At 38.6% G+C, this 26,758-nt stretch overlaps 1 protein-coding gene across 4 annotated transcripts in view; it reads left to right on the forward strand.

The window, feature by feature from the left end:
- Nucleotides 1-26,758, forward strand: part of LOC127626586 (ankyrin-3-like) — a 209,010-nt gene that overhangs the window by 67,338 nt on the left and 114,914 nt on the right. Inside the window, exon 1 of one of the 4 annotated variants that reach the window (XM_052102482.1) lies at nt 15,987-16,173. The exons of the other annotated variants lie outside the window; for them this stretch is intronic. Within the exon in view, the coding sequence (XP_051958442.1) occupies nt 16,141-16,173 (33 nt within the window). The 5' untranslated portion in view covers nt 15,987-16,140. Of the gene's footprint in view, nt 1-15,986; nt 16,174-26,758 lie in introns of those variants that run through there. 4 annotated transcript variants of the gene reach the window in all.

A 26,758-nucleotide genomic window follows, 5' to 3' on the forward strand; every position in this document is an offset into this window, starting at 1 on the left:
GAATGGAGGTTACATACGTAACCTAGACGATTGGTTAGAGTATGCCGACTAACATGCAGACATTTTTGCATCAGTTCAGTGTGTTTACATTCCCACGTTGCTTGACCGGCAGCGAGTTGCATCAGCAGTGTGATCGACCCGGGATCTTATCCACGTTGAAACCAGGAAATAATCCTGTTTGCTTAATCAGTGACGAGATTGATTCAGAGGTTGCACTTTTCCCCCAAACATTTCATTCTTTCTCCACTAATAGTTAGGTTTAGGTTTAGGTTTGGGTTGGGGGGGTAGAATTGATAAAATATATTACATCCTGTATAGCTTAAAGGAACTACATTTCTACAACCTATCCTGGACATAAATGGAGCTCACATGTGCCTATACAGGTGAAACTCGAAAAATTAGAATATCATGTAAAAGTTCATTAATTTCAGTAATTCAACTTAAAAGGTGAAACTAATATATTATATAGACTCATTACAAGCAAAGTAAGATATTTCAAGCCTTTATTTGATATAATTTTGATGATTATGGCTTACAGCTTATGAAAACCCCAAATTCAGAATCTCAGAAAATTAGAATATTACATGAAATCAATAAAAAAAAGGATTTTAAATACAGGAATGTCGGCCCTCTGAAAAGTATAATCATGCATATGTACTCAGTACTTGGTTTGGGCCCCTTTTGCATTAATTACTGCCTCAATGCGGCGTGGCATGGATGCTATCAGCCTGTGGCACTGCTGAGGTGTTATGGAAGACCAAGATGCTTCAATAGCGGCCTTCAGCGCTTCTGCATTGTTTGGTCTCATGTCTCTCATCTTTCTCTGGGCAATGCCCCATAGATTCTCTATGGGGTTCAGGTCAGGCGAGTTTGCTGGCCAATCAAGCACAGTAATACCATGGTCATTGAACCAGGTTTTGGTACTTTTGGCAGTGTGGGCAGGTGCCAAGTCCTGCTGGAAAATGAAGTCAGCATCTCCATAAAGCTTGTCTGCTGAAGGAAACATGAAGTGCTCTAAAATGTCCCAGTAGACGGCTGCGTTGACTCTGGACTTAATAAAGCACAGTGGACCAACACCAGCCGATGACATGGCTCCCCAAACCAACACAGTCTATGGAAACTTCACACTGGATTTCAAGCATCTTGGATTTTGTGCCTCTCCATTCTTCCTCCAGACTCTGGGACCTTGGTTTCCAAATGAGATGCAAAATTTGCTCTCATCAGAAAAGAGGACTTTGGACCACTGAGCAACAGACCAGTTCTTTTTTTCCTTTAGCCCAGGTAAGACGTTTGACATTTGAAGCCCATGTCCAGGACCCGTCTGTGTGTGGTGGCTCTTGATGCAGTAACTCCAGCCTCAGTCCACTCCTTGTGAAGCTCCCCCACACATTTGAATGGCCTTTTCCTGACAATCCTCTCCAGGCTACGGTCATCCCTGCTGCTTGTGCACCTTTTTCTTCCACACTTTTCCCTTCCACTTAACTTTCTATTAATGTGCTTTGATACAGCACTTTGAGAACATCCAACTTCTTTTGCAATTACCTTTTGAGGCTTTCCCTCCTTGTGGAGGGTGTCAATGATGGTTTTCTGCACAACTGTCAGGTCAGCAGTCTTCCCCATGATTGTGAATTCAACTGAACCAGACTGAGAGACCATTTAAAGGCTCAGGAACCCTTTGCAGGTGTTTAGCTGATTAGAGTGTGACACTTTGAGCCTACAATACTGAACCTTTTCACAATATTCTAATTTTCTTAGATTCTGAATTTGGGGTTTTCATAAGCTGTAAGCCATAATCATCAAAATTATAACAAATAAAGGTTTGAAATATCTTACTTTGCTTGTAATGAGTCTATATAATATATTAGTTTCACCTTTTAAGTTGAATTACTGAAATTAATGAACTTTTGCACAATATTCTAATTTTTCGAGTTTCACCTGTACAGCACTTACCACATTGGCCACTGGGGGCAGTGTTTTCATTTTTGGTAAGCATATACCTATTTTTGCTAAAGAAAAGTCAATTTTCTCTTTCCAATTTCACTGTGAGATCAGGCTGAAAGTGATATGGTATTACCATCGGATACCATCTCTATTCCATGGTGCAGTCATTGTACTTTTTTTCTAGTCATGATTTGTGACATAAAATGGATGTTTACTCTCCTGAACAGTGCAGAAGTACAAATGTTGTATACTGCACATACAGGCAAAAAGTAAACTGGTTGTGAATGCCTGTAAAACAGTTAAAGGATGGGCAAGGAGGAGGCGAGAACCAGCTTGACGATATAAATCATAGTTTAATGGAAAACTTAAAAGACAACACAAACACACATGACGGACATGTCCGCTAACGATCTGTCTCTCCCGCACGGCCCTCTGCAGTCAGCCTTTAAACCTCACAGAGGCATAATTAGCCTAATACGGGACCGGTGTGTAGTATCACGTCCCGGCCCCGCCCTCCGCCCTGCCACATTCCTCCCTCGTTCTCTCAGGCTGGGGAGCCCCCGGCCTGACGTACATCCCCCCTCTTTCCCTGGGGAGGGCGCCTTCAGCTGACTGCCGGCAGGTCATCCCCATCTACCTGGACGAGGGAGGGGACAAGGGGAGAGAAACAGAAATGATTAAAATGGGAGGGTACTCCTGTAACAGTGTAGTACCCCCTCCAAAGAACTGTACAATTTAAAAGAGGATAAAGGCCAACGCAGAGCGACAGTGTGAGAGAGAGAGGAGAGAGAGAGATGAAAAAAAAAAAACTTACTCGCCAGTTCTCTGATACGCCGCAGCTTGTTCCTCTGCCACTCCTCCACCCTTTATCGGACGACAGCCGCGCCTCTCCGGGCGGATCTGAGGCAGTCCTCCAGCCCCTGGCGGACAGAACACCCCGCCGCGTTCTCGGGGACTAGAAGGGGTCTTCCCCGCCCCTGGCAGCGGTTCTCTCGCTCCAGGCGGTCAGCAGTGAGCCCCTCCCCGCTCGCGGTCGGCGGTCTTAAACCCCGCAGGCGTTTCAGCGGCCGGTAGGCGACTCCTCCGCCCCTGGCAGCAGCCCTGACCGCTCCAGGCGGTCGGCTAGGAGCCCCTCCTCCCCTCGCGGTCGGCGGCCATCGTCCTCGTTCAGGTGGCTGGGCTCCTCGTCCCCCGGCAGATAGCCGCGGCTGCTCCGTTGGGGTGGACGGTAGTGGCGAGAACTCTACTACGGCGTATCCCTCCTCCTTCCCGGGCTTCGGCACCAATGTAAAACAGTTAAAGGATGGGCAAGGAGGAGGCGAGAACCGGCTTGACGATATAAATCATAGTTTAATGGAAAACTTAAAAGACAACACAAACACACATGACGGACATGTCCGCTAACGATCTCTCTCTCCCGCACGGCCCTCTGCAGTCAGCCTTTAAACCTCACGGAGGCATAATTAGCCTAATACGGGACCGGTGTGTAGTATCACGACCCGGCCCCGCCCTCCGCCCTGCCACATTGCCCTTTAAAGTTTACTTTAAAAGCAATATCTGAACTCCTCAAAGAAATAGTTCACCCAAAAAATTAAGGTACAGGTATTAAAAAATGTGCAGACAGTGCACGGTAAATATTATATACTGCAGAAATAGTAGGAATAGCATGTTAGCATACTCAGTAGAGCATAGCCATAGTAGCAATTTGACACAATGGAGAAAGAAGTATTTGCAGAAATAAAAATGGGGTTAAACCTGAAATGGGAATGAGGAGAGAAGAGATTATAAAACAGAAATAGTTGGAGGCTCTCCCAGTTTCACACAACTTCACAAATCACAGAGGAAAGAGAGCTGATGCAGCGTAAAACACAACACACAGGTACATCAAAGAATGAAGATTCATCCCCCAGTGCTGTCTCACACGCACACACACACACACACACACGCGCGCGCGCGCACGCACGCATACACACAGAAACCCATCTTTAATAAGAAGATTGGATATATGTAGGATTCTGCATTATATATAACTATTTTTTAAATATTTTTACTAGTGGCCTCAGACTTTTGGAAGAAGCTGTGCATCACATATGAATTGCATGCTGAAGATGAGTGAGATGACAGAATATTCAGGAATAGTTGGAGTGTTTTGGTGCAATAACTGGTTGTGATTTGAGATGCTGGTTTGATTAGACTGACCATAAAATTGAAATTTTTCAGTTTGTTGCTTTTATCTATCATTGGAGATCAGTGTGGTTTCATAGAGAGCACAGTCGAATCAGTACTGCAAGGCATCGTTCTTCAGTGCTCATGAGATCAGCCCACTTTCTGCTGAGCTCCACATACATCACACAAGGAGGGATAGAGATTGCCCTTATTTTTTCTTCCTGCAATAGTGTGCTCTTCATCATCAGACAGGGTTAGTACACACTTGCTCCTGATGGTGAACACCATGAACTCCAGCAATCACCTTCCTGTGACATGTCAGGCTTCTCAGAATATAATGAGCTCTGCCTGTATCCTACACTGACAATAATATTCCAGAAGTCTTGTTTTTTTTTTAACAGCTGCCACATTTTTACTCACGTAAAAGGCATTCCTGAATTGACATCATGTTTTTTTTTTTTTTATATCCATATATCTGGTGTTTAAAAGTTTGCAAACATAGTTTAGTCTCTAAATCAAGTGTTCAAGGGTTTGATAACCTATTCTAGACTCTATATCGAGGCCTCGTTTGGAATGGCATACTACCATACCACTCTTACTATTTCTACAATAGACAGAAATGTCAGAAATAATAGAAGTAGTATAGGTAAGTACACCCCTAGTGTTCAAAGATCTCTAACTTAGTCTAGTGTCTATATCTAGCATTCAAAGGTCTGCTAACCTCGTCTAGTCTTTATCCAGGAAGGAGTAGGGATAAGGCATAGTAGAGTCCTCGCCACTACTATCCACCCCAACAGAGCAGCTGTGGCCATCCGCCAAAGGAGGGAGGAGCCTGGCCGCCTGGAAGCGTAGGAACGGCCGCTGACCGCGAGGGGAGGAGGGGCTCCCAACTAACCGCCTGGAGCGGTTACCGCTGCCAGGGGCGGGGTAGACCCCTACTGTCCACCTACAATGTGGCGGGGCTAGTCCACCAGGGGCCAGAAGTCTGAGGTTTACTACCCTAGTCTATTTTCTATGTCAAGTGTTCAAATGTTCTCTAACCTAGTTTAGCCTTGATATCTCATGTTCAAATGTTTGCTAACCTATCCTAGTTTCGATATTTCCAGTTCAAAGGTTCGATAACATAGTCTAGTCTCTATATCTCATGTTCAAAGATTTGCTAACCTAGTTTAGTCTCTATATCTTGTGGTCAAAGGTTCACTAACCTAGTTTAGTCTATATATTTAGTGTTGAGAAATTTGCTAAAGTAGTATAATCTCTATATTTTGTGTTTAAATGTTTGCTTACCTATTCTAGTCTCTTTATATCTATGTCTAGTGTTGAATGGTTTGTCAACCTAGCATGTTCTCTATAAATAGTGTTTAAAGGTTCACCAACTTTGCCTTGTCTCTTTATCTAGTGTTCAAAAGTTTGCTTATATTGTTAAATGACAAATGTCATTGACATCCAGCCTCACGTGAAACGTCTAGCAGTGCCATATTTAGCCATTCAAAATAAAAACTGTATTTTGTTTCCTATTATGCTCTTGTCTTTGGAGAATGTGTTCCCTGCGGTAAAGCTCAGCATGTCTGGTCACCAGCATATGTTGTGTTTTAAATGATGGTCTCCAGCAAACAAAGAATCTTAACTAGATCAACCAATCTTCTGGCAATAGCTATGCTGGTCACCAAATAGACCAGTATAAAACCAGCATAAACCAGCCTGGAACAGCATACAAATTCATGCTGGTCTACGCTAATGCTAATGTCAGCATGGTTTTCCTTCCCATGTCAGTCTGCTATGAGGGACCCCAGACTAATGTTACAGGGAACAGAACAATTGGTCTAATTGGTATGGTCTCAGTCAGAACATGTGTGTGAATGACAGGTGTAAGCTCCACTTTTCCCTGTGAAGAGTGTTCAGAAATAACTCTTCATGTCCATGGTGTCCTGAGAGAATCCAAATCCTCTCATTACACCACTGCTATATGTGTCACAGTTTCTTTATAAAAGGTCCTGCTCTTTCCATACTGTGTGCACCTGCGGTCTTTAAACTATTAACAAATTCAAGATGTGCTCTTCCCATCTGCAGTGGTTTTGTAATGTGTGTACTGAAAGAAACGTCTTTATATCTGTACTAAATATTCTTATTTAAATGTGCACTCAAGATTAAGATGTGTTTGATGCATGCTAATTTACTTTTCTTAGTTTTAGAGATTTTATATTTAAGATGATCATTAGATGGATTCTTGAAATGTTGAAATTGAGATATACAGTGCATATAGAAAATCATCATACCCCTTTGTAAAAGTCACTTTTTTCTTACAGCCTGAAATCAAACCCTTTAAAAATATATATATATTATTATTCACAAATTGTGCCTTAATTGTGCATTCAAGTAATGAAAAAAAGGCAAAAGTTCTAAAAGTTTATTAAAGAGTAAAAACTAGAATAACAGTGTTTGAAAAGTTATCATACCCCTGGATTTAATGCTATGTAGAACTACCTTTTGCTTTAATGACAGTCATCAGTCTAATTGGATATGTCCCTACTAGCTTTGCTCACCTAGACTGGGGAATATTTGCCCATTTCTTGCTGCAGAATTGTTCAAATTCAGTCAAATTGCAGGCTGAGCAGTGATAGGCTGCTCTCTTCAAGTCCATCCACAAGTGTTCTATTGGATTTAGGTCAGGCCTCTGACTTTGCCATTCAAGGACTTTTACCTCCCTATCATTAAGCCATTGTGTTGTTTTTTTGTTTTGCTTTTTTGGCAGTGTCTTTAGGGTCATTGTCATGCTGAAATGTAAACCATCAGCCCATCTTTAGTTGTCAAGCAGAGGCCCAATAATTTCCTCAAGAGTTTGGGTGTACATGGCAGTATCCATTTTCCCTTCAGTCCTGACCAATTGCCAATTGCTTCACAGTTGGTATAGTATAAACTCTGGGTTATCTGACCATAAAACCTTTTGCCACTTGGGATCAGAATCCTCCAAGTGTTTTTTCACATAGTGCAAATGAGACTTAGTGTTGCTATTTTTCAGAAGAGGCTTTTTCTTGTCACCCTGCCATACAGGCCAGCATTCTGTAAAGCTTGGGAGATTGTTGTCACATGCAAAGACCGATCAATCTCAGCTTGTTAATCTTTAAAAGTTGCCTTTGGCCTCTTGATAGATTCTCTGATCAATAGCCGCCTGGCATTATCATCCAGTTTGGAGTGACAGCCAATCTAGGCAAGTTTTTGTAGGTGCCATGCCCCACAGACACATACATCAACCCATAAACCTAACCCTTACCTTCCCTTAAAAAAATTAACCATGGTTTTATTTCAGTAACCATTGTATCACCATGGTATTTTTGTGTAAAAACTACACATGGTTACTATAGTAACGTATTAACACCATGGTTAATTTGATTAAAAAACGGTTACTTCAATGTTACTATAGTAAAACTATTACACTGTTACACTGATCAAACCTTTCTCTCAACTCCCCGATCTTCACTGTGACCAAATCACTTTGAGGCAACCAACTTTTATATTAAATTTTATAAAGTTGTATAAAGAAGGAAATATAAATAGTGGAGACAGAAAACAGGATGGGGGAAAGTGAGAAAAAAGGGAGAATCGAACCCGGGTCTTCCACATGAAAAAAAGCACAGCCACACCACTGCAGTGGCACTTGGGGGTGCAGTTTGTCCTTAATTTCTGTGTTTTCACCAGACAATTTGAGTGCAAATAGCCATGCTATGTGGCAGTTGCTATTTATACCTAGTGCAAATAGTCATTTTTAATAATTGTTCAGAATTTTTTACATGTTATTTTCACTTTGATGTTGACGTTTATAATGTGTAAATACAGCTGGAAAATGTTAGATTGAATTTACTTTAATTTTCTGGATGTAAAGTGACAAATGATAAGGATATTGACATGGTATGATGTCTTTCTATAGGCACTGCAGCCTGATGAATTGCAGACCAGACATGTGTGTGTGTGTGTGTGTGTGTGTGTGTGTGTGTGTGTGTGTGTGTGTGTGTGTGTGTGTGTGTGTGTGTGTGTGTGTGTGTGTAGTGCAGTAGCTTGTGAAAAACGGCAATTGTGTTTGGGTGAACCATGACTCCTCCATCTGTGACAACACAAGCAATTTCTTTACCACACACATAGAGCTTTGGTTTTGACACACAATTTACTACTATTCATACTCGGATAGATATCCTGAAGGTATGTGTCAGAAACAAGCTCTGTTGACATCTGACTTTTTTCACTTGAAGTTATTGCTGAATGTTAGACTTGATTGTGGAATAATTTAGATTTTTTTTTTCGTATTCAGTAGCAAACACTACATATGTGAACAAGTGCTGATTTGTTTGAACTGAATTGATCGAATCAAGTGTGGAAATTGCTTTTAATAGCAAAAGCGTTGAATCTGGAGAGTTGCTTCATGCTTGGAACATCTAAAATTAGAGCTGTGAAATGTAATATATTTCAGAGTTTTGTTCCGAGTGCCAAACAGTGACTGAGGGACAGTCACTTACTAAATGATATGCATTTTTGAACTGCACCAGTTCCCTCAGATACTCCATTATGGGTCCCTGGAGGGTTTGGGTGGGGTTTTATTTGTTTTTATTTCCCACAAATGATCCTCCCAATAATAATAATAATAAAAATAAACTTTAGGTCTCCTACAGACATTATACAGAAATTGTTTTATTATCTTAATTATAGATTAATTAAAAGTGTCTTACTACGAAACTAGAAAAGGAAATCGGTTGCCTGACTACAGTCAATTATACAGTTTAGCGGTTATTTTGCTAAATTATTTAACCACAGAATTCCATGATTGACCAATCAGCATAAAGTATTACAAAGAGCTGTGTAATAAGACAAATACACTACAGTGATAGCATTCACTTGCATTTAAACAGAGTTGGGAACTAGCTAAAATCGATAACGGTGACCTTAGGAGTCTGAAAGGAGGGGTCATGAAATTGTCAGTGCCATATTAAGTCCATACAGTCAGTATGAATAATGTAATAATTCTATATTGCATCAGGCTCTGGTGGCTAATATGAGCTGATTGTTGTTCATTAGCTGCTAGGACTCCTGCCGTCTCTTGAGATGGGGTTAATGAGCTTTCGTACCTCGAATGGAGTCTCCCACTTACATGACACTATAATCCACCCAGGACAGAAACATTTCAATAATGATAATCGCTCCTAATAGGTTAAAAATTTAACCAAAGAGTGGCACTGTAAAATGTAGGAGATAATGATCATGTGATCAGGGTCTCAGCTTCAAACAGCATGACTTCATGTGTAGGACTTAAGTGATATGCTATAAGTTAGAAGAGATTCCATGTTTACAGGTGCTGAGTTTGCATGAATACAGTAGCAGATTTTCTATTTCAGATCTCGTTTTTTCACTTTTTAATGCAAATAATTTTTGTCATTATTTTTTTTAAGAAATCCTCACATTGTGTGTGTATATACACACACACACACACACACACACACACACACACACACACACAGTATATATTCTGAATGTAAAAAAGGTTTATCTTATCTCCTAATAATTATATCAAAAGGACAATCGACTGATGAACCCTGAACTAATGTAGAAGATCCATACCCCACTACATTGTCAGTCTCTAGGACCCCAATGTCCTCATGCTTGCCCTATTATGAAGATACTATTTTGACTGTTTAGGTTTTTTCTTCTTCTTCTGTCACAGAGTAGGCTACTATTTCTGCCAAATTGGAAATGTATTATATATAAAAAAAGCTTTTCTTGTGTTCTATCATAGCCATAATGACTACTGACACCTTGTTATTATTATCTGGGCCTTTGCTAGGAAGGAAATGTCGAGACTGGACCTCCTGGAACTTTAATTGAATACGCCTAGCCTAATGTATCAAATATGATACATAAAGAAAACATGTGCAATTAATTTGTTATTTATTTCTTTTTATAGTTTGTCTAATGGTACTAAAAACAGTTTAATCTCAGAAATTATCATTTTCTGACAATTCTTTTACATGTCAGGCTTTTTAAGTGGAGCAGTATTTTAGACTACTGATATTCTACAATGGTTAGAGCTACCCAGCATGATGCTGCAGAAACTGAAACCAAGAAACTATTTTCCAGTTTTCAAATACAAAGTTTTTGCTAGTTGAGCTAGTTGATTTGGTCAATGGTTAAGAACTTTTTATTTATGTTTTTTGTGATCTCAGTGGAGAAATGAATGGGAAAAACACATCTGGAACCAAAGTCCCTGAAAAAGTGGGTGGTCACAGTTGCGCTCCATTGCTTTGTTTGTACACAGGCCAATATAAGATTGTTCAGTACGTGAAGCTTGGTGTGAATATCCCTCTTAATTCAAACACTAAAATCCTGCTGTTGTTGTTGTGTGTGCCATGAACCTGCAGATGCCCCTTCATGATATCCCTAGCATCATACATTTTCTATTGAGGGTCACTACTGATTGACCTGACTTGCATAGAAAGGGAAAAACTGTGCTGTCAACCTCTCATATAGTAATCCCACAGAAAACGCTCATAACTCTCCGATAACACAGAAGCAAGGTGTGCCCTTACAAGATGAGATCTTGTGTCAATTTTCTATTCCTACTCATTTTCCCCTAAGAGTCTTAGTGTGTGTCTGTTTTAAGTGGAGGAAGTGAAGGGGACACGGTGTACTTACTGAAGTTGATAACTGATTGTCAAAACTGATAAAGCCTCCTCTCTAAACACTGGCTACTAATTGTCTTAAATGGAGAAAATGGCAGAGAGTGAAGAGCGAGGTCTGGGCAGAGAAGTGCTATTTTAAAAGGGCATAAAGATTGGCAGAGAGTGAGAGATGACTATTAGCAGATGGCAGATTGTTTTTCAGTTGTATAGTGTGTTGATACGCACATAACCTAATACCATACATTTTCAGAGTCGAATTGGACCCGTGTTTGTTATTTGTTTGCATGCAAATGCAACCCAATGTGACAAATTCCAGAACAGTGCCACCATGTGACAAATGATCATGCCCTGAGAATCATCTGTGCTGTACCTTAACATCAGATACCTTTTGAACTCTGGCTAGTGAGATCCAAATGAAAAAGAACTGATATTGGTCTCAGTACTGTTATGGTTAGGGTTAGGTTTAGATTTTGGATTAGGGTTATTTATAGTAAATAAATTAGTATATTTATGTATGTAATGACTACTCATATGTATCATTAGGATAACATGTTCATGTCTTGTGCTTGTGCAGTGTGTTGCACATAATTGTGCATGACTTCAACTGTAGTTCTAACTTTGGCCACAAGGGATGCAGTTTGAAAAAGCTCAGACTGATTTTAGTAGACAAAAGATTCGACCTGATGAGACACATTGACATGTCTTTTTCAATCTGGCAAAGATGTGAATACATTTTTAGAGCTTTGGCTGATGGGAATATTGTCAGACTTAAATTTTGATCTTTTTATTTTATTTAGAATTTTCATGGAGGCCCCAGAATATTGAGGATTTAGCTTGTATGACAAATCACATCCCCTCATGCCATGTAGGGTTGTGCCGATGGACGATATCATCGTCCATCGTGATGGCTGACCAACATCACGATGTAGAGCCACCATCGTGATGCCACGCCCCCTTTTGCGAGTCTTGCTAGTGTGACTCACTAATCCTAGTCTCTTCTATAGTTAACCTAAAAACTTTGCAGGGATTGCTCTGTAAATTAAATTGAGAATATAGCTAATGCATATATGCTATTTTAAATACTGTAGTATATGCCAGATTTGTGACGTGTTAGTCTGTGAAAATACCGTGTCAGGCAGGCTACACAAATATTGATCTTGACATTGTTAGCTTCTTGTCTTTTTTTACATGTCTTACACTGTACATTTAGATTCAAATATTTTATGTTGTAGGCTACAAGAAAATAGCCTTTATTAATTAATTATTAGTAGTTGTAGTGTCTCAGAAAATCTTGCTCATTGTCACATAGCTCTTGTATACACTGAAGCGGCAGTTTAAGATAAACCCAGACCAGCGAACGTCAAATAACTTTTGTCTGGTTAATACATTTAAAGAAAAATTTCCTTGGCCATAAATCCATAATGTCAAATCAAATGAAAGAAACAAGTTGAATATGAATAACACACATTTATTAAAACATAGAAGAACAACAGATAAAACAAGAAAACTGGAACAACACTCAGACCGAAACTCGGCATTAACATTTCACTTATAATTAGCAGCACAATTAACTTCAGCACAGGCTACAAAATAAATTATGTTATTGAAATATTGTAAAGTGGTCATATGAACTACACAAATGAACGTTTAAAAAATAATATGCAAAATCGTATAGCTCCGCAACGGATGGTGAAAAATGCGTAAAGAAGTCTAATATCTTTCACCATAGACCATGTTTAAATTTCGATGTTTCTGGTCAGAAATACCAACATATTCACTTTATCTGGTTTTAATAAGCGGATTGGAGTAACTACACTACCCGCTGTGCTGAAGACCCGCTCTGATGGAGTACTGGTAGCACATATGCACAGATATTTCCGTGCTACTCTTGCCATGAACGGAAACCTTTTGTCGTTCGTTTTCCACCAAGTCAGCGGGTCCTCTTCCCCATCAATGGCCATTTCCTGCAGGTACATGGTCATTTCTGCCTCGACCTTTTGCTCATCAGTGAGCGTGGCTGTGGCTGCTCTCTTCGCAAGAAGGCTGCCCAAAGACGACTTTTTTTCTTAGAGCTAATATATTAAAAAGCCCGGATGAGTAGGCTACTAATTAGTTGGGCTAGTAAAATAACGAAATTATAGTTTTTCAGTAGAAAAAAATATCTATGTAAAGAGATATATTAAAATAAAAAGTGCTTAAAAGTGCACAACTCTTCTTAAGTGGAAGAAATATTTTTCCCCTTACGTGCAACCTATTGGAAAGCTGGATGAGTCAGTTGGGATAGTAAAATAACGAAATTATAGTTTTTAAGTGGAAAATAGTATTTATGTAAAGAGATATATTAAAATAAAAAGTGCTTAAAAGTGCACAACTCTTCTTAAGTGAAAGCTAAAAAAAAATGCTTCGCGTGTCGTGCAACCTACTGATAAAATGCCGACGAGTCATTAGTTGGGTTAGTAAAATAACGAAATTATAATTTGTCATATAATTTTTGAAAATTATATGAAATTATATAACCCCGCCCCACCCCACCGACGATATCATCGTCCATCGCGATGTTTTACTGTCAACATCGTCAACTGCCAATTTAGGGGACATCGCCCAACCCTAATGCCATGTGTATGTGTTTTTGTGCAACGGCAAACTCAATTTCAGGGTTCACATTCCCTGCAATAAGGGATCGGTTGCTATGGCAACACTGTACTACTGAGAAGACATAAATGTACATATCTTCAACTTGTGTCCCAATAAATTTAATCCCGTGTTTTTTTAGGTCAGTGTTCTGAAAACAAAAACATGAGCATATGAGAGTGGATTGGATTGGAGGGAGGACACTGGTGGCAGGTTTGTGAGCTATTGACCAATAAGAACAGCTTCGCGTGGTTCTGTCACTATTGTTCTACCCCAGTTTATTGAAAATATTAAGTCTAAAATTAATTCAATTGTTTAAATTTTGATGCTACGATACACTCAGAGGAAAATTCTTCTTCATTTTTCACTCAGAGCTAGAAAGAAGGTCGAAAAAGCTGAGCAACGGTATACTATTTACTATTGACAAGCATTTTGAGAAACATTCAAATCCGAGATGTACGTTATTCTTTTAAAAGAATCATTAACCAAATGTGACATTAAAATGTGTTATCAATTACTACATGCCTCATTCTATAAGATACTAAAATATACTCTTTTTACCACTCAACAATGATTTAGAGTAATATATATATATGTACAGTAAATAATGTGTAATTTGTCATGTTTATATTCTACATTCATAGCACTAATGCTAATGCTAACATGCCATACATGGCCATAATATGCACATGTTACTATTAAAGTATTTTATAGACTTTTGTGGGCTTAATGATGAGATTAAAAAATTTGCTATGTTCTTGGAAAATGTCTCTACCTAAACAATCATCCAGATGTAGCTAAATTTGCACTGGCTCAGCTACTTTTAAATGTGTTCATGTTGACTGGTCTCGACTGAGTGTAGAAATCAACCGAAAAAAGGTGTTGTCAAAGTAGGTGGAGCACCCGGTCACACCCACCAATGACATGGACCAATGGAGGTGCCAGAGCTGTTACAACATTTTTCGGAAAGTTTGCGCTGGCGAGCTGTTTCAAACCACTACAACAACCTCAGAAACACCTTTATTTTGGTCAGATTTTATTCAAAATTACATCACACCTGTTTTTTCTTTTTTCTTTGTTTGGCTACAAATATATTGCCACCTTAACTGTTGGTCTGTTGGTTTACTTTTGTTATATACGTCATATGATTTGATATTTCCCAAGTTGTTCATACAACCCATGACAGTAATACAGCCCTTACAATAGTACTGTGGTGGTACCATGGTACAGGAATGGTATTAAATGGTACACTGATATTTATCATGGTACTCATGGTTAGGATATTCTTATACAATGTTATTTACATGGTACTGCATGGTAATGGTAGAAAAGTGTCAACTGGTAAAGATTTTGCTATACTAAATATATTTGATGGGTTATCAGTGGACAGGACTGCTTTATGTTATTTATGAATTAAAGACATTTGTAGGTTGATTTCCCAAAAAGGTGTAAACATTGTGGCTCTCTTTAAGTATTCCAACAAGACCTGATGCAGCAATATTGTCTCAACCAGTGGTGAGAGTATGGGGTTGGACTATCTGTTGGTCTGACCAATAGCAGGTGGGAGGAGTGTTCTGGAAGCCTGTTCGAAAACAACTATTTTTCTGTTCAGTTTGGTGGCACAGAAATAACAAACTTCAGCTTAATATATAAAACATTTAGTTGAATGTCTAAACAATTCCTAAAGTGTGATATAGCCATTTACTGTAATATAAAATGACACATACTCATTCGATTTTGGTCATAAGTAACCCCCCCCACAACCACCTGCAATTCACAATATAATGTCCAGTCCCTCTAGCTCAAATCACTTTCTATTTCAACTTGGAATGAGCAGATGAGGTTATTTTAATATCTACAATGAATTATTGTCAGCAGCATTGATTTAATTAATGAGATTGGTGACTGAGACTGGTTGCGATGATGGTGGTGGTGTAATGTTGCTGATGCGGGCATAGACTGCTGCAACCTCCAAGAGCAAGTGAGTGAGAGAGAGAGAGAGAAATCACAGAGTCAAACTAGTCTGGTCTGGTCCAGAGGCACTAAGGTGCTGATTGGCAGAGCCCGGGATCTGGGCAACACAGCGCAACATCCTGACTGCTCATAATACCTGGTGAAATGCCCCCCAAATCCCCCTTAAGCTGGGCGGCTGAACTCCAGCATGGCTGACTGACTCCTAACAGTAGTGGCTGGCTGAGTTGTGCTGAATCGGGCCACCCGTGCCGGGATATTTGTGCAGCACAAGGGGGTGGAGGGGGGTGTAAAAGAGCTGATAAGCAGGATAACACTATGACTCGTGGAGGACAGATTCCAGTCGGGGAGGCCTGCCACACAGAGGGGCCCGCTCCTATTTTAGACCATCAGATCATGATTACACTCTACCAGAAGAGAGACCACTAGTGCCTACAAATATGGTAAGTGAGGAACCGACAAAGCCATCCCATCAGAGCAAGTATGCAGAGCTGGTTGGAGGAGAAATGGACAGCTGGGAAGGGGAGTAGGCTAACGGTGCTAACATCCGTATCAGTGATAAAGAGGATTTGTGCATATGTAGAGTAGAGTAATGCCTCTGGACTGCAACCAGGACTGTACTATGTTTCTCTTTGTATAGTCATAGTAGCTGAAGGTTAAAAATGGCATGTGTTTTTTGCTTTAATGTACCTTTAATGCACCTCTGGAGTGTCCGGTCCAAACTCTAGCTCATTGATTACCAGGATCATTTCAGGATTGCAGGGCAAAAATGGCAATGGAGAATGAAATTAATCTAGAATCAGTAAGTGCCACTTTCAATCAAATAAGAAGATTGTTTGAAGGGTGTTGGGGTTATTATGGCTTGGCGATAATGAGTGAGATGGTCAAAGGGTGGTTTAGACGAATCCAGATGGTGTGGTGTTTACAGGTCATGTCAGGACTATAGTGGTGCATTGCTCGAGTGGGGTCCGGTTTCAGCTTTTGAACATAACTGGAAGGCAGTAGATATGATTGAAAGCTTTTAATTTAGATTTATAGTCACCAACAGTTAAAAGTTTGGACAACCTTGACTGAATTTATATTTCTGTTCTTAATTTTGCATACGGTTTGTATGATTTTCTGTGCAAAAATTAATTTTTTATTAAACAAAATGTGGAAAACAGTAGGCTAATAATGAAGATTGAGTACTGTAGGTGTGTCTAAACCTTGGAATGTTAGTGTAAATGTAACTGAATGTATCTCAATGGGAGCTGCTGATTGTGATCTGTTTGAGCATGAACCCAATTGTATGGCCGATTCTGCAAATGGAAGATGAGCTTACTTGTGGCATGTTATAGAATGTACTCTTTTTGTGGTCTGTTCTCTCAAGGTTTGGCTTGCATAATAATTTCCACATATCATTTACAGTATGGCTTTGTTCAAGATCATTTAACATGGAATTGTGACTTTGTAGAGTTGAAGCACACATGACTTTTATCAGTCCGCCTGGAAACAGAATCATGTTCACAAGGTTATGCGTTGAGACAATGAGCGCTTTTGAGGACAAAATAATCACCAGATTTGACCATGTTTGCCTGGTTAGTGACATCAAATCTTTTAAAGATATAGACCAATCCTCTGGCAACGTCACCATTTATGCCACACACAGAAGTGTTGGTAGAAAATGTGCACAAACATTAAACTTTTATTGGATTGTAGAAAAATTATTTTGAGGCCTCTTGTAGACGGCTATGGCTTCAAGCCATCAACAGAACTGACTGGACTGAAGAGATCATTTCAACTCATGGCTTTGCAGCAAACATTTATAGTGAACATTATGGTATGTTATTAACTCATATCATTATAAAAATCATGTAGCTATGAATATTTGTGTATTTATGATGATTTTGTGTCGTACTTTCGTTTATTCGTCTAATCTGTCAAATCTAGCACAACAGTTTGCTGGCTTTCTGCCACCACTTACTGTACACGCACTGGAATTTTTGTAAACATTGGGATTGGTCTATTCAGAGTTTTGTTTGAGGCATGTACTGTAGCAGAAAGTAAAGCAGATATCCACGATTCTCTTTGTTTGCTTAGTTATGACTATGTAATACTCTGAGATGGAGCTTTCTCTGTTTTACTTAGACTGTAGATTGTACATATTTTCCGCCATTTTCTTATTTATTTTTTTGCAATCGCATGCCTTTACATTCATTATATCTTTCCTAGAGTAGTCCACAACAAAAAACAAACTCATATTCAGGTCTGGTTCCATTCCAGTTCGAAACGCCAAAATATGAAACTTTTCCAATTCCTCGATGGATGAAACCAAGTCCCGGTCTATTTTATATTTTATTTTTTCTCATTGTATATCCCATTTCACACTAAAGTATGTCACCTTGTCAAATAGGCTGTGAATGTTTAGCATAAAACATTTTTTTACTTAAAAAGAAACATCTCAGAAACGAAGTATATCATTTCTGCCCCAATTGTGGCATCAAATGGAATTGCAAAAATAATGATTGTTTTCGAACAGGTTTCCCCAAATACTCCCCCTGACTTTATTATTTTTTAGCGCTAAACAAACAAAATTGACTGACTTCCTTTGTTCGGCCAAACAAGCCAATCTCACACCATTGGCGAGTCATTGTTGCTGTGTTGGTGTGGTCATGCACTTTTGTTAAGTCAACCTACAGTACAAATGACTTACTAATAGTTGACGGTGCACATTAAACTGCAATAGGTAAAAAAAATATATATATATACCTTTAAACTTTTTTAAATTAAGATTAAAATGAGATATCAGTTTAAAAGAGGATTTTTCTGTTTGGACAGAAGCATACCTACAGTTTAGGTTCATGCTCAATGCTTGTTTTGAGATATTGAGAAGGTGATAATAAGGCGTTATCGTCATAAAGCGTGACACAGATTGCTGCTTAATTCTGCAGTCACACACTATCTGCACTCCACACTGAAGAGTGTGATCTGTGAGGACAGATAAAACACACACACTCAGCTCTCTTCATGTGTATGCTGTTATTTGAGTATGTTGTGATAGTGTGTATACACTACAGTATGTGTGTGCAGTGTCAATTCACAGCTTTTCTCTGCGGTTTAAAACAGAACACTCAGAACTGACCATCCCTGAAGGCGAGTGCCATTATAAAGACAAATAGCATGTATGTATGTGAAACATTGACTGCATGGTGCACTCATCTGACTCTATTGCTTGCAAAGGGCAAGGCATACTCGATAATGCCAAAGCCTCGCTCTGAAAATCTGAGCTTGTCTGTCAACCACCAGCACATCTCTGCAGTTCATCAGAGGCACATGGTTCAGCCTTTGACTGTGCAGCTCTGAATCGCTTTTCTCTTTCACGTTTGAAGTGGTGCATTGATCGCCTTTCACGTTTTCTCCAAGAACAATCTTGTTTTCAAAATCTATGCATGAGACTGTGATAACCATACCCTGTCATGATATTGAATGAATCATTTTGTACCTGTTTTTATGTAAGCATCACAAAATACTATATGACACGGATAGTTAAATCTCCCTCTAGGGGAGAAATTAAGAAAAAGACACAAGATGTGTGTGGTGTGTTTACACACTTCCAGAACACACTATATAATCCCTTACAGAGAAAAAAAGAGAGAGAGAGAGAGAGAGAGAGAGAGAGAGATGTTCAAAGGGAACTCCCACACACTGCAGAGGTTGAGCCTACACTGCATCAAGAGAAGATGGCATTTCTATTATGACATAGAAGAGAGACTAGGATATAGCCAGAAGCAGAGAACGATGGAAGGAGGTTTATGGATTGATGACTGATTAACCTGACTTAATTATTTACACCATCATCTGTAGTTTGTTTGGGTGTATTTCATATACCGCCTCCAAAGATTAATTTAATGGTTCATTTTAAGCTGAATCGTGTAATTTCTGCATCACTAGCATCACCAAATGGAGTTGCATTAAATAATTGATCATGTCTTTTTTCTGAAAAGGTTCCTCAGACCTGTGCCCTATATACCATTAGTCGAACAAACAGATAGTCCCACCCCAAACTCAGGCAATTGGTTTAGCTCTTGTTGCTGTGTTGGGCTGGTGAGAACAATGTTTTGATAGCACCACACTTAGTATTTTGACATTTACAGTTATAATCTAACTACAGCGTTATATTTTGTGTGCAGTTGAGCTAAAGTCTCCATCGGTCTGTCCAAGTATACAGTATATAGCACAATGTGTAATATTTGATGGGAGGACGACAGACATGGCGGGTTAAAATCTTTCAGAGCATGCACACAGCGCCAAGGTCAAATATGTTCTGATTAATGTGTATACATGCTAGAGGTCAACCGACATTTCATTTTGCTGATAGCGATAAATAAGGTGGTAAAAGGCCAAAAACAAATCAATCAGCTGACAGTTTTTTAAATCGATGTATTGAATGTTAAGAAGAAGCTATTAGAAAACTATCATTGCTGAATTTTGCCGAAAACCGTTCCTAAAGCAACTATCGGTACCAATAGTATACTATTAATATCGACCTCTAATATAGGCTATTCTAGACGAAGCCGAGCTACAATCGCATTATCTCATTGTCTTTTACAAAAAAGGGTTTGTTACAATTTTAGCTTGACTAAAATGTTTGCATGACATTTTAAAAATACAAATGATTGTTTTAGTCCGACATGGAATCAAACTTTTAATGTGAATGTAAACATACTTGGAATTACACTGACACATACCGGCTTGGATGCAACATAATTTAAAATAAATTATTTCAGTTTCAGATGCCATTCTAGAAATGTAGTATACACAGTCAGCCATGATTACTTTAATCAATGAGTAAAATTGTCAAATAACAGGACGGTTACTGAGATTAAGTGGGTAGTATTCAGCAGGTCGTGTGATTCTAACATGGCAGCCTCCATGTGTGGACCCTCTCCATGTAGAATAAAACTGATTTTATAAGCTTACTGATGTGACTGGAGTCTTCATTTTAATGTGAGTGCTCATGATTTCCTACATTTATTGCAAAATTACAATTCATGTCTTTATGAGTTAAAATGTTTCATGTCTTAATGAAGAAAAATTACTGAGTACACTTTTAAGCATGGACCACATAGTGAATACAGCCATCATGATATGATGTCACGCTCTAGCCCTTTTTTTGTAGTAAATTATAAATAACAAATAATAATTAATTCCAAATTTTAATATGTATTATCTATGCCAATTTACTGCCACCCAGCAAACCATGCAGTTTTGAAATTTGATTTCTTTGTTTTAAGCTAAGAGGTCAATTTAGATCTTCTATTGGTCAGATGTCATTTCGATATTCAAATTCAAAGGTAAGAATTCAGAAAACGTAGGTAAGCTGCAAAAGTTAAAACTGCTTTTCTTGTGCTTGCATTTTTACTGTCCTGTGTTTGCGTAACATGATCACATGGGAAATCAACATGTTGGTCTGAATATTCATGTACCCTGAAATCAGCCCCATTCTGCTGACATCCCCCATCTGAAATTTTTGGATTGAGTCAATCTGTTTACCTTTACCTTACTGATTGTGTGTTGCGTGAGTGAACTCAGAGACGTGAGATCTGGTCCCATTGAAACTAGTAAGTTATTGCATTCACATAAAAAATGGGAAGCCTTAATCAGTGGTTGCATATTCATTCTTAATCTTTTTCTTCTTCACTGATGATTAGGCTTAGTGTTGGGGTTTTGTTTTTGGCACCACTCTGTGGACATTTCACCCAGAAAATTGTATGATCAGTCTGGTTCACATGTTCATGAATGTACAGCAATGTACAGTAATGGAAGCTAGTTGAGCAAGTGTTTTGGTGTCATAGCTTGAAAGTATTGTGTATTTTAGCACAGCTTGAGCACTGAATTGACCAAAAAGCATTCAGGACTGGATCTATCCATGATATAATGTGATTATGGGTTAGGGTTATGGAAACTGTGTTTTGACTCTTTAAAATCGAAGATTAGAAAATAATCAAAAAGTATAAAAAATCTGGAATATGACATTTCAAAAATGATCTGTATTTGTCATGTAAATCACAGACTTTATAGTGTGTCATAACTGATGTGAGTGAATGGATCGTGTGAATGGATTCAGATGCAGACAGCATGATCTGGTGTGTGTTCATGTGTGTGTGTTTGGGTGTGTCAGCAATCATTACTACAGCACTGCAGTAACAGCAAACACACCCTCTCTCTCTCTCTCTCTCTCTCTCTCTCTCTCTCTCTCTCTCTCTATATATATATATCTCTCTCCCCCTCAATGTCTGGATATCTGGACACAGCACTGTTGGCATGAACCACACCTTTGTACATTAATTTCATTTTAATGTATGCCATGTATCTGAATTTCCCCTTGCCCTGAGTTTATTTATTACTGAAACATATATCAAGACCCAATCTTCTCATTCTACCGTGTTCATATTTTAATGGATATCATACAAAATTGCCGGATACTGTTAATGTTACTGTTTCCTATAATAGGACTTTGTCATTCATTGATGTTGTTTGAGGTTTTGTTTTTGTAAAATGTGCATTTAAAAGACAAAAATCTTTATAAAACACCTTTGATTTGAAGTTTATATACATTTTCCAGCTTAATATGAGCTTACCATGGCGCCCTGACAGCATTTTCCCTGACGTGCTACTGTCTATGGGAGCATAAGCGGTAATTCTGGCAAGAAGACTCTGGATCTTTTCATTCAGTCAGGCATCTCATTCGATCACAATCCAGCCTCTGCTTTAAAAGCTTGCCAGCTGCATTTCATCATTTGTAATGCCTCGTTGTTTTCACCCCCTCCACCCCATCACAACCAGTTTAGGTCTTGTCCTGCCGTAGGGGTCAGCTCCTCTCCCCTGCCGTCATCGCCATCCAGCAGGAGCTGACGGTTCGAGCAAGTATCTGAGCTCTGAACCGTAGGACGGGGCATACGCCAAATGATCTAAATATCTCAACATTTGTATTCATTTCAATCATCCCAAGTCTTTTCTGATAGAACATGCACTTCCTTGTTGCCAAAGATTTTGTAACTTATTTACTGAATTCTTTTTTTTTTTCTGTTTTTATTTTCTCTCTCACACTTTTGAAGGACAATTCGGTTAAATGTATCCGGACTCAATATTATCATCCTCAATGTTTCTATAATTCAACAAGTGCTCAGTCAGTTGTCTTATGGTTGGTTTTTGAAGATTCCATTATAATTACAGACCAACGCGGCTCTTATTCCAGAAAATATCAAATATTTTTATCTTAAGGGGCAGCTTCTGCGAGACACACGCGGACGCATTGGAGATTTGGGTGCAAAAGCTTAACGTGCATGAACTAGACACTTGCAACTGTCATGTCCCCTGTGAAATGGCCCTAACAATGTCAGCAGTGGGCTTTTCCTGTGTTTACAATGTAGCATTTGCAGTCAAATCACGAGATTCTAAATACTACAATTTTTAATCATTTGTATGTATTATCCCAAACGCTGGCAGATAGGGACATAAAGCAAATCCCAGTATAGACTCTTTTTTTTTTTTATGATACTTTTAACTAAATTAAATTGAAAGGACAAATTGAAAATGATATGCAGTAGAAATGAAAACTAAATAAAAATCAGAAACTAAAAAACCCCTGGCTGTAATTACGGTCTGTTTTCTTTTCTATAAAGTGTAGACTGTGTTCAGTAGCAATATTTGTAACACTGTGAATATTTCCATTCTCATTCGTCATTATCAGTGTGCACATTCACATTAGCATCCTCTGCATGGCAATTTGAAGGATGTGAATAAATCATTATGCCTGACTGAACATGAAAGGACGCTTGCTTGTTGTAATTATTGATTTGTCTACTTAAAATATTTAATATTTTGGGAAATGCCACAATACAAGGTCACTGAGAACACCATGCAAGCATGCAAGGTTGTCAGCGGGGGAGAGATGTATCACTGTGTTACTAGCCACTGTAAGAAACATGGTAGCAAATGCTCCGAGAGCTTTATCTTTTCTGTCAGAAAGCTTAGATATGCAAGACAAATAATATGAATAAATGAACTGGTAGAAAGACAGACAGACAGACAGACAGACAAACAGACAGACAGACAGATAGATAGATAGATAGATAGATAGATAGATAGATAGATAGATAGATAGATAGATAGATAGATAGATAGATAGATAGATAGATGGATTCATCTTAAAATATGATTGGAAATGTGTATTTTGTTGGTCTGTATTTGTGCAGGATGCCTCGTATCAGGGTCAGGAATATCAAGTGAGGAGTTCCAGCTGATGTGTTAGAATTGATACAAATGCAGCATTAGAAATATTTAAAAACAATCTCAGAGTGTAAAATGTGTCAGTACATTTCACTTTAGGCCTAATGCCTTATTTAATATATTACATATACGTGTTACAACTGTACAGGGGTGTAAAACGTACTCAGAAATGTATGCTTAAGTGAAAGTATGGATACTGAGTCGAAATTTTACTCAATTAAAAATCCAAGTATTTCGCCTAAATTGTACTTGAGTATTAAAAAAGTCAAAAGTAACTTTTTTCCTTGCTTGTGTGAGGATGTTGTTAAATTCAATTGGTTTGTTAAGCCACCTTTTTACGTCTCTGTGACAGGGCGGAGCCGGGTCATGATTCCGCACACCCGGATTAATAGGGGGTTAATAGAAAGGAGCAGGCGAGAACCGGCTTGAGAATATAAATAATATTTTAATAAGAAACTGAACCAAAAAGACAAACACACACACACCAGTGTTGGACAGCTACCCGTAAATCTCTCTCTCTGTCGCACTGCCATCTTCTGTCGGCCTTTATCACTCTCGATGGCTAATTAGCCTGATTAGGTGCCGGGTGTGCGGAATCACTACCCGGCCCCACCCACCTTTTACTATAGTGCATGACTCATTGTTATGTTTGCATTACATAACCAAATACATTTTGTAAAGGACCGGGTTACAAGTCCTGGAGAGCACGCGAGTCGACACGTGAGCTGAAAGTGTCATAAAGCACCACAAAATGAACTGGTTGCTTCAGAAATTGTGTTTTTCATCTCACATTTGATTTTATGATGCTGTCAGTTAGGTTTAAGATTAAGGTTTAGGGTAGGGAGGTAGGTTTTGTTTATTTAAATATTGATAGAACATTAACCCTAAAACCCAATCTGTTTGGGAGACCATTTCTCTCACTTTAGAAGATTTAAAAATGGCTAACGAAGAAGCTGACTGCACATAGAAAGGGAGACTGTTCCAGAGATTAGGACCTACCACAGAAAGGCACGATCGCCCTTAGATCTATAGCGACAATGAAGAACCCTCAAAAGAAGTTGATCAGAAGAACTGAGCGCTCTATTGGGGGAGTAAGGGAGGAGAAGGTCACTGATGTATTGGGGCGCAAGACCAGAGAGTGCCTTGTAGACATAAATCAGAATTAAAAAATCAACCCTAAATTTCATTGGAAGCCAGTGTCGAGATGCTAAAACAGGGGGAAATTTTGATCCCTCTTTCTTGACCCTGTTAAGAGCCTGGCTGCTGCATTTTGAACCAGCTGTAGACGAGATAACGTAGTTTGAGAGAGACCATGTACAATGAGTTACAATAGTCTAACCTTGATGAAATGTCTTTGCTGGAATTTGTTTTTTTACTTTAACTATAGATCTCAGGTGGAAAAAGCTACCCTCAACAATGGCACTGATATGCTTATTAAAAATTAATGATGAGTCTAAAATAACTCCAATACTCCTCACATGATCTTGTACATATGACGACAGAGGACCTAACTAGGCAACCAGGCCAGATACGGAGGACATGGATGAACCTAAGATCAGAACTTCGGTTTTGCTTTCATTTCATTGTAAAATATTGTTTGCCAGCCAGTGTTTAATATCTTTGAAGCAATTTAGGACGTTATCAATTGAACACTTCTTGTCTATCCTCACAGGGAAATAAAATTGGGAATCATCAGCATATCACATCTTATCACATAACCGTGTAAATATATGCTGTACTTCTGGAAAATAGAACTCAGAGGAAGCAAATACAGGGAAAATAGTAAGGGTCTTAAAATTGATCCTTGAGGGACACCACATGATAATTGAGCAGTCGTAGAAGAAAAATTATCTAGGTTTACAGAAAATGTGCTATCTTTTAGATAGGAGGAAAACCATTGGAGAAACATACCCTGGATGGCAACCATACACTCAAGACGATTGAAAAGAATATAATGGTCGATAGTGTTGAACGTGGCATGAGATCTAAAAAAATAGGTGAACCTGAATCTTTGGAGAGAAAAATACCATTAGTGACCTTCAGCAATGCAGATTCGGTGCTGTCTAATGGTCTGAAGCCAGACTGAAATGTATCCAAAATGTTAAATGTATTTAGATTGGAATAGAGCTCACGTGTAATTTTATTTTTATACAATTTTATTTTGCAAAAACATTGCCACAGTCACGCAATGTTCATTGCATGGGAGAAGTTGTGATGTCAGAGCACCCAGCCCCTTGAGACATAGAGGAAGATAAAAAAAAATCCAAATATGAAGCTTTGAAGAAAGTTATTAATGTTGTTGGTTTTGTGATTTTTTTCTGAGGTTTGCTACCAAACCTCGCTGTAGAGCAGATTGATGAATTCAATAAAATTCATAATTCATAGCCGCTGTGTGACACTCTTTTTGAAACTACTGACCTCTGGTCTGTCATCTGTCCGATGCAGTGAAAAGGCAGCTTCAGTCCAGTAAGATGAAAGAAAATTATCTGCAAAAATTTAATGAGTACTTTTCAAGTTTAAATAAAATTGTAAGGAGTAAAAAGTACTGTTTTTTCTTTGGAAATGTAATTAAGTAAAAGTACAAGAATTCCATTTAAATTTCACTTGAGTAAAGTAATAATCCCCAAAAAGTATTTTTGTACTTAAGGACTTAAGTATTTTTACTCAATTACTTTACACCCCTGCAACTGTCCCGGGGTAGTGTTACAACAGCACCCAGCATGAAGACAGTTGTAACTAATGTGCTCCTTGTCTTCACAGACTACTTGTGGAAAATAGGAACAATATATGCATGTTTAGACATTTAATTGGTTGGTAAACAGATTATTCTTCATGTAAAAATAAAATGTCATGCTTTGGTCAGTATGTGTGCAGTATAGCAAAAAGTGTTACAACTGTACTTGATCTATCCTACTTTCACTTTCTTTAGTTTACGTTTAAGTCGTGGGGAAAAAACTACAAATTATTGAAATGTCAACAGAATGCAATAAGAAGTGTGTTGAAGGACTCCGTAAAAATTAAACATTTTTGTGAAAATGCAACCTTGAAATCATGCTCATCATTGTTTATGTGAACATGATTACTTTCATGTTTCCATTGGATGAGAACCAGTGTCT

This window comes from Xyrauchen texanus, chromosome 33 (assembly GCF_025860055.1).
Source record: "Xyrauchen texanus isolate HMW12.3.18 chromosome 33, RBS_HiC_50CHRs, whole genome shotgun sequence".
Taxonomy (NCBI): domain Eukaryota; kingdom Metazoa; phylum Chordata; class Actinopteri; order Cypriniformes; family Catostomidae; genus Xyrauchen; species Xyrauchen texanus.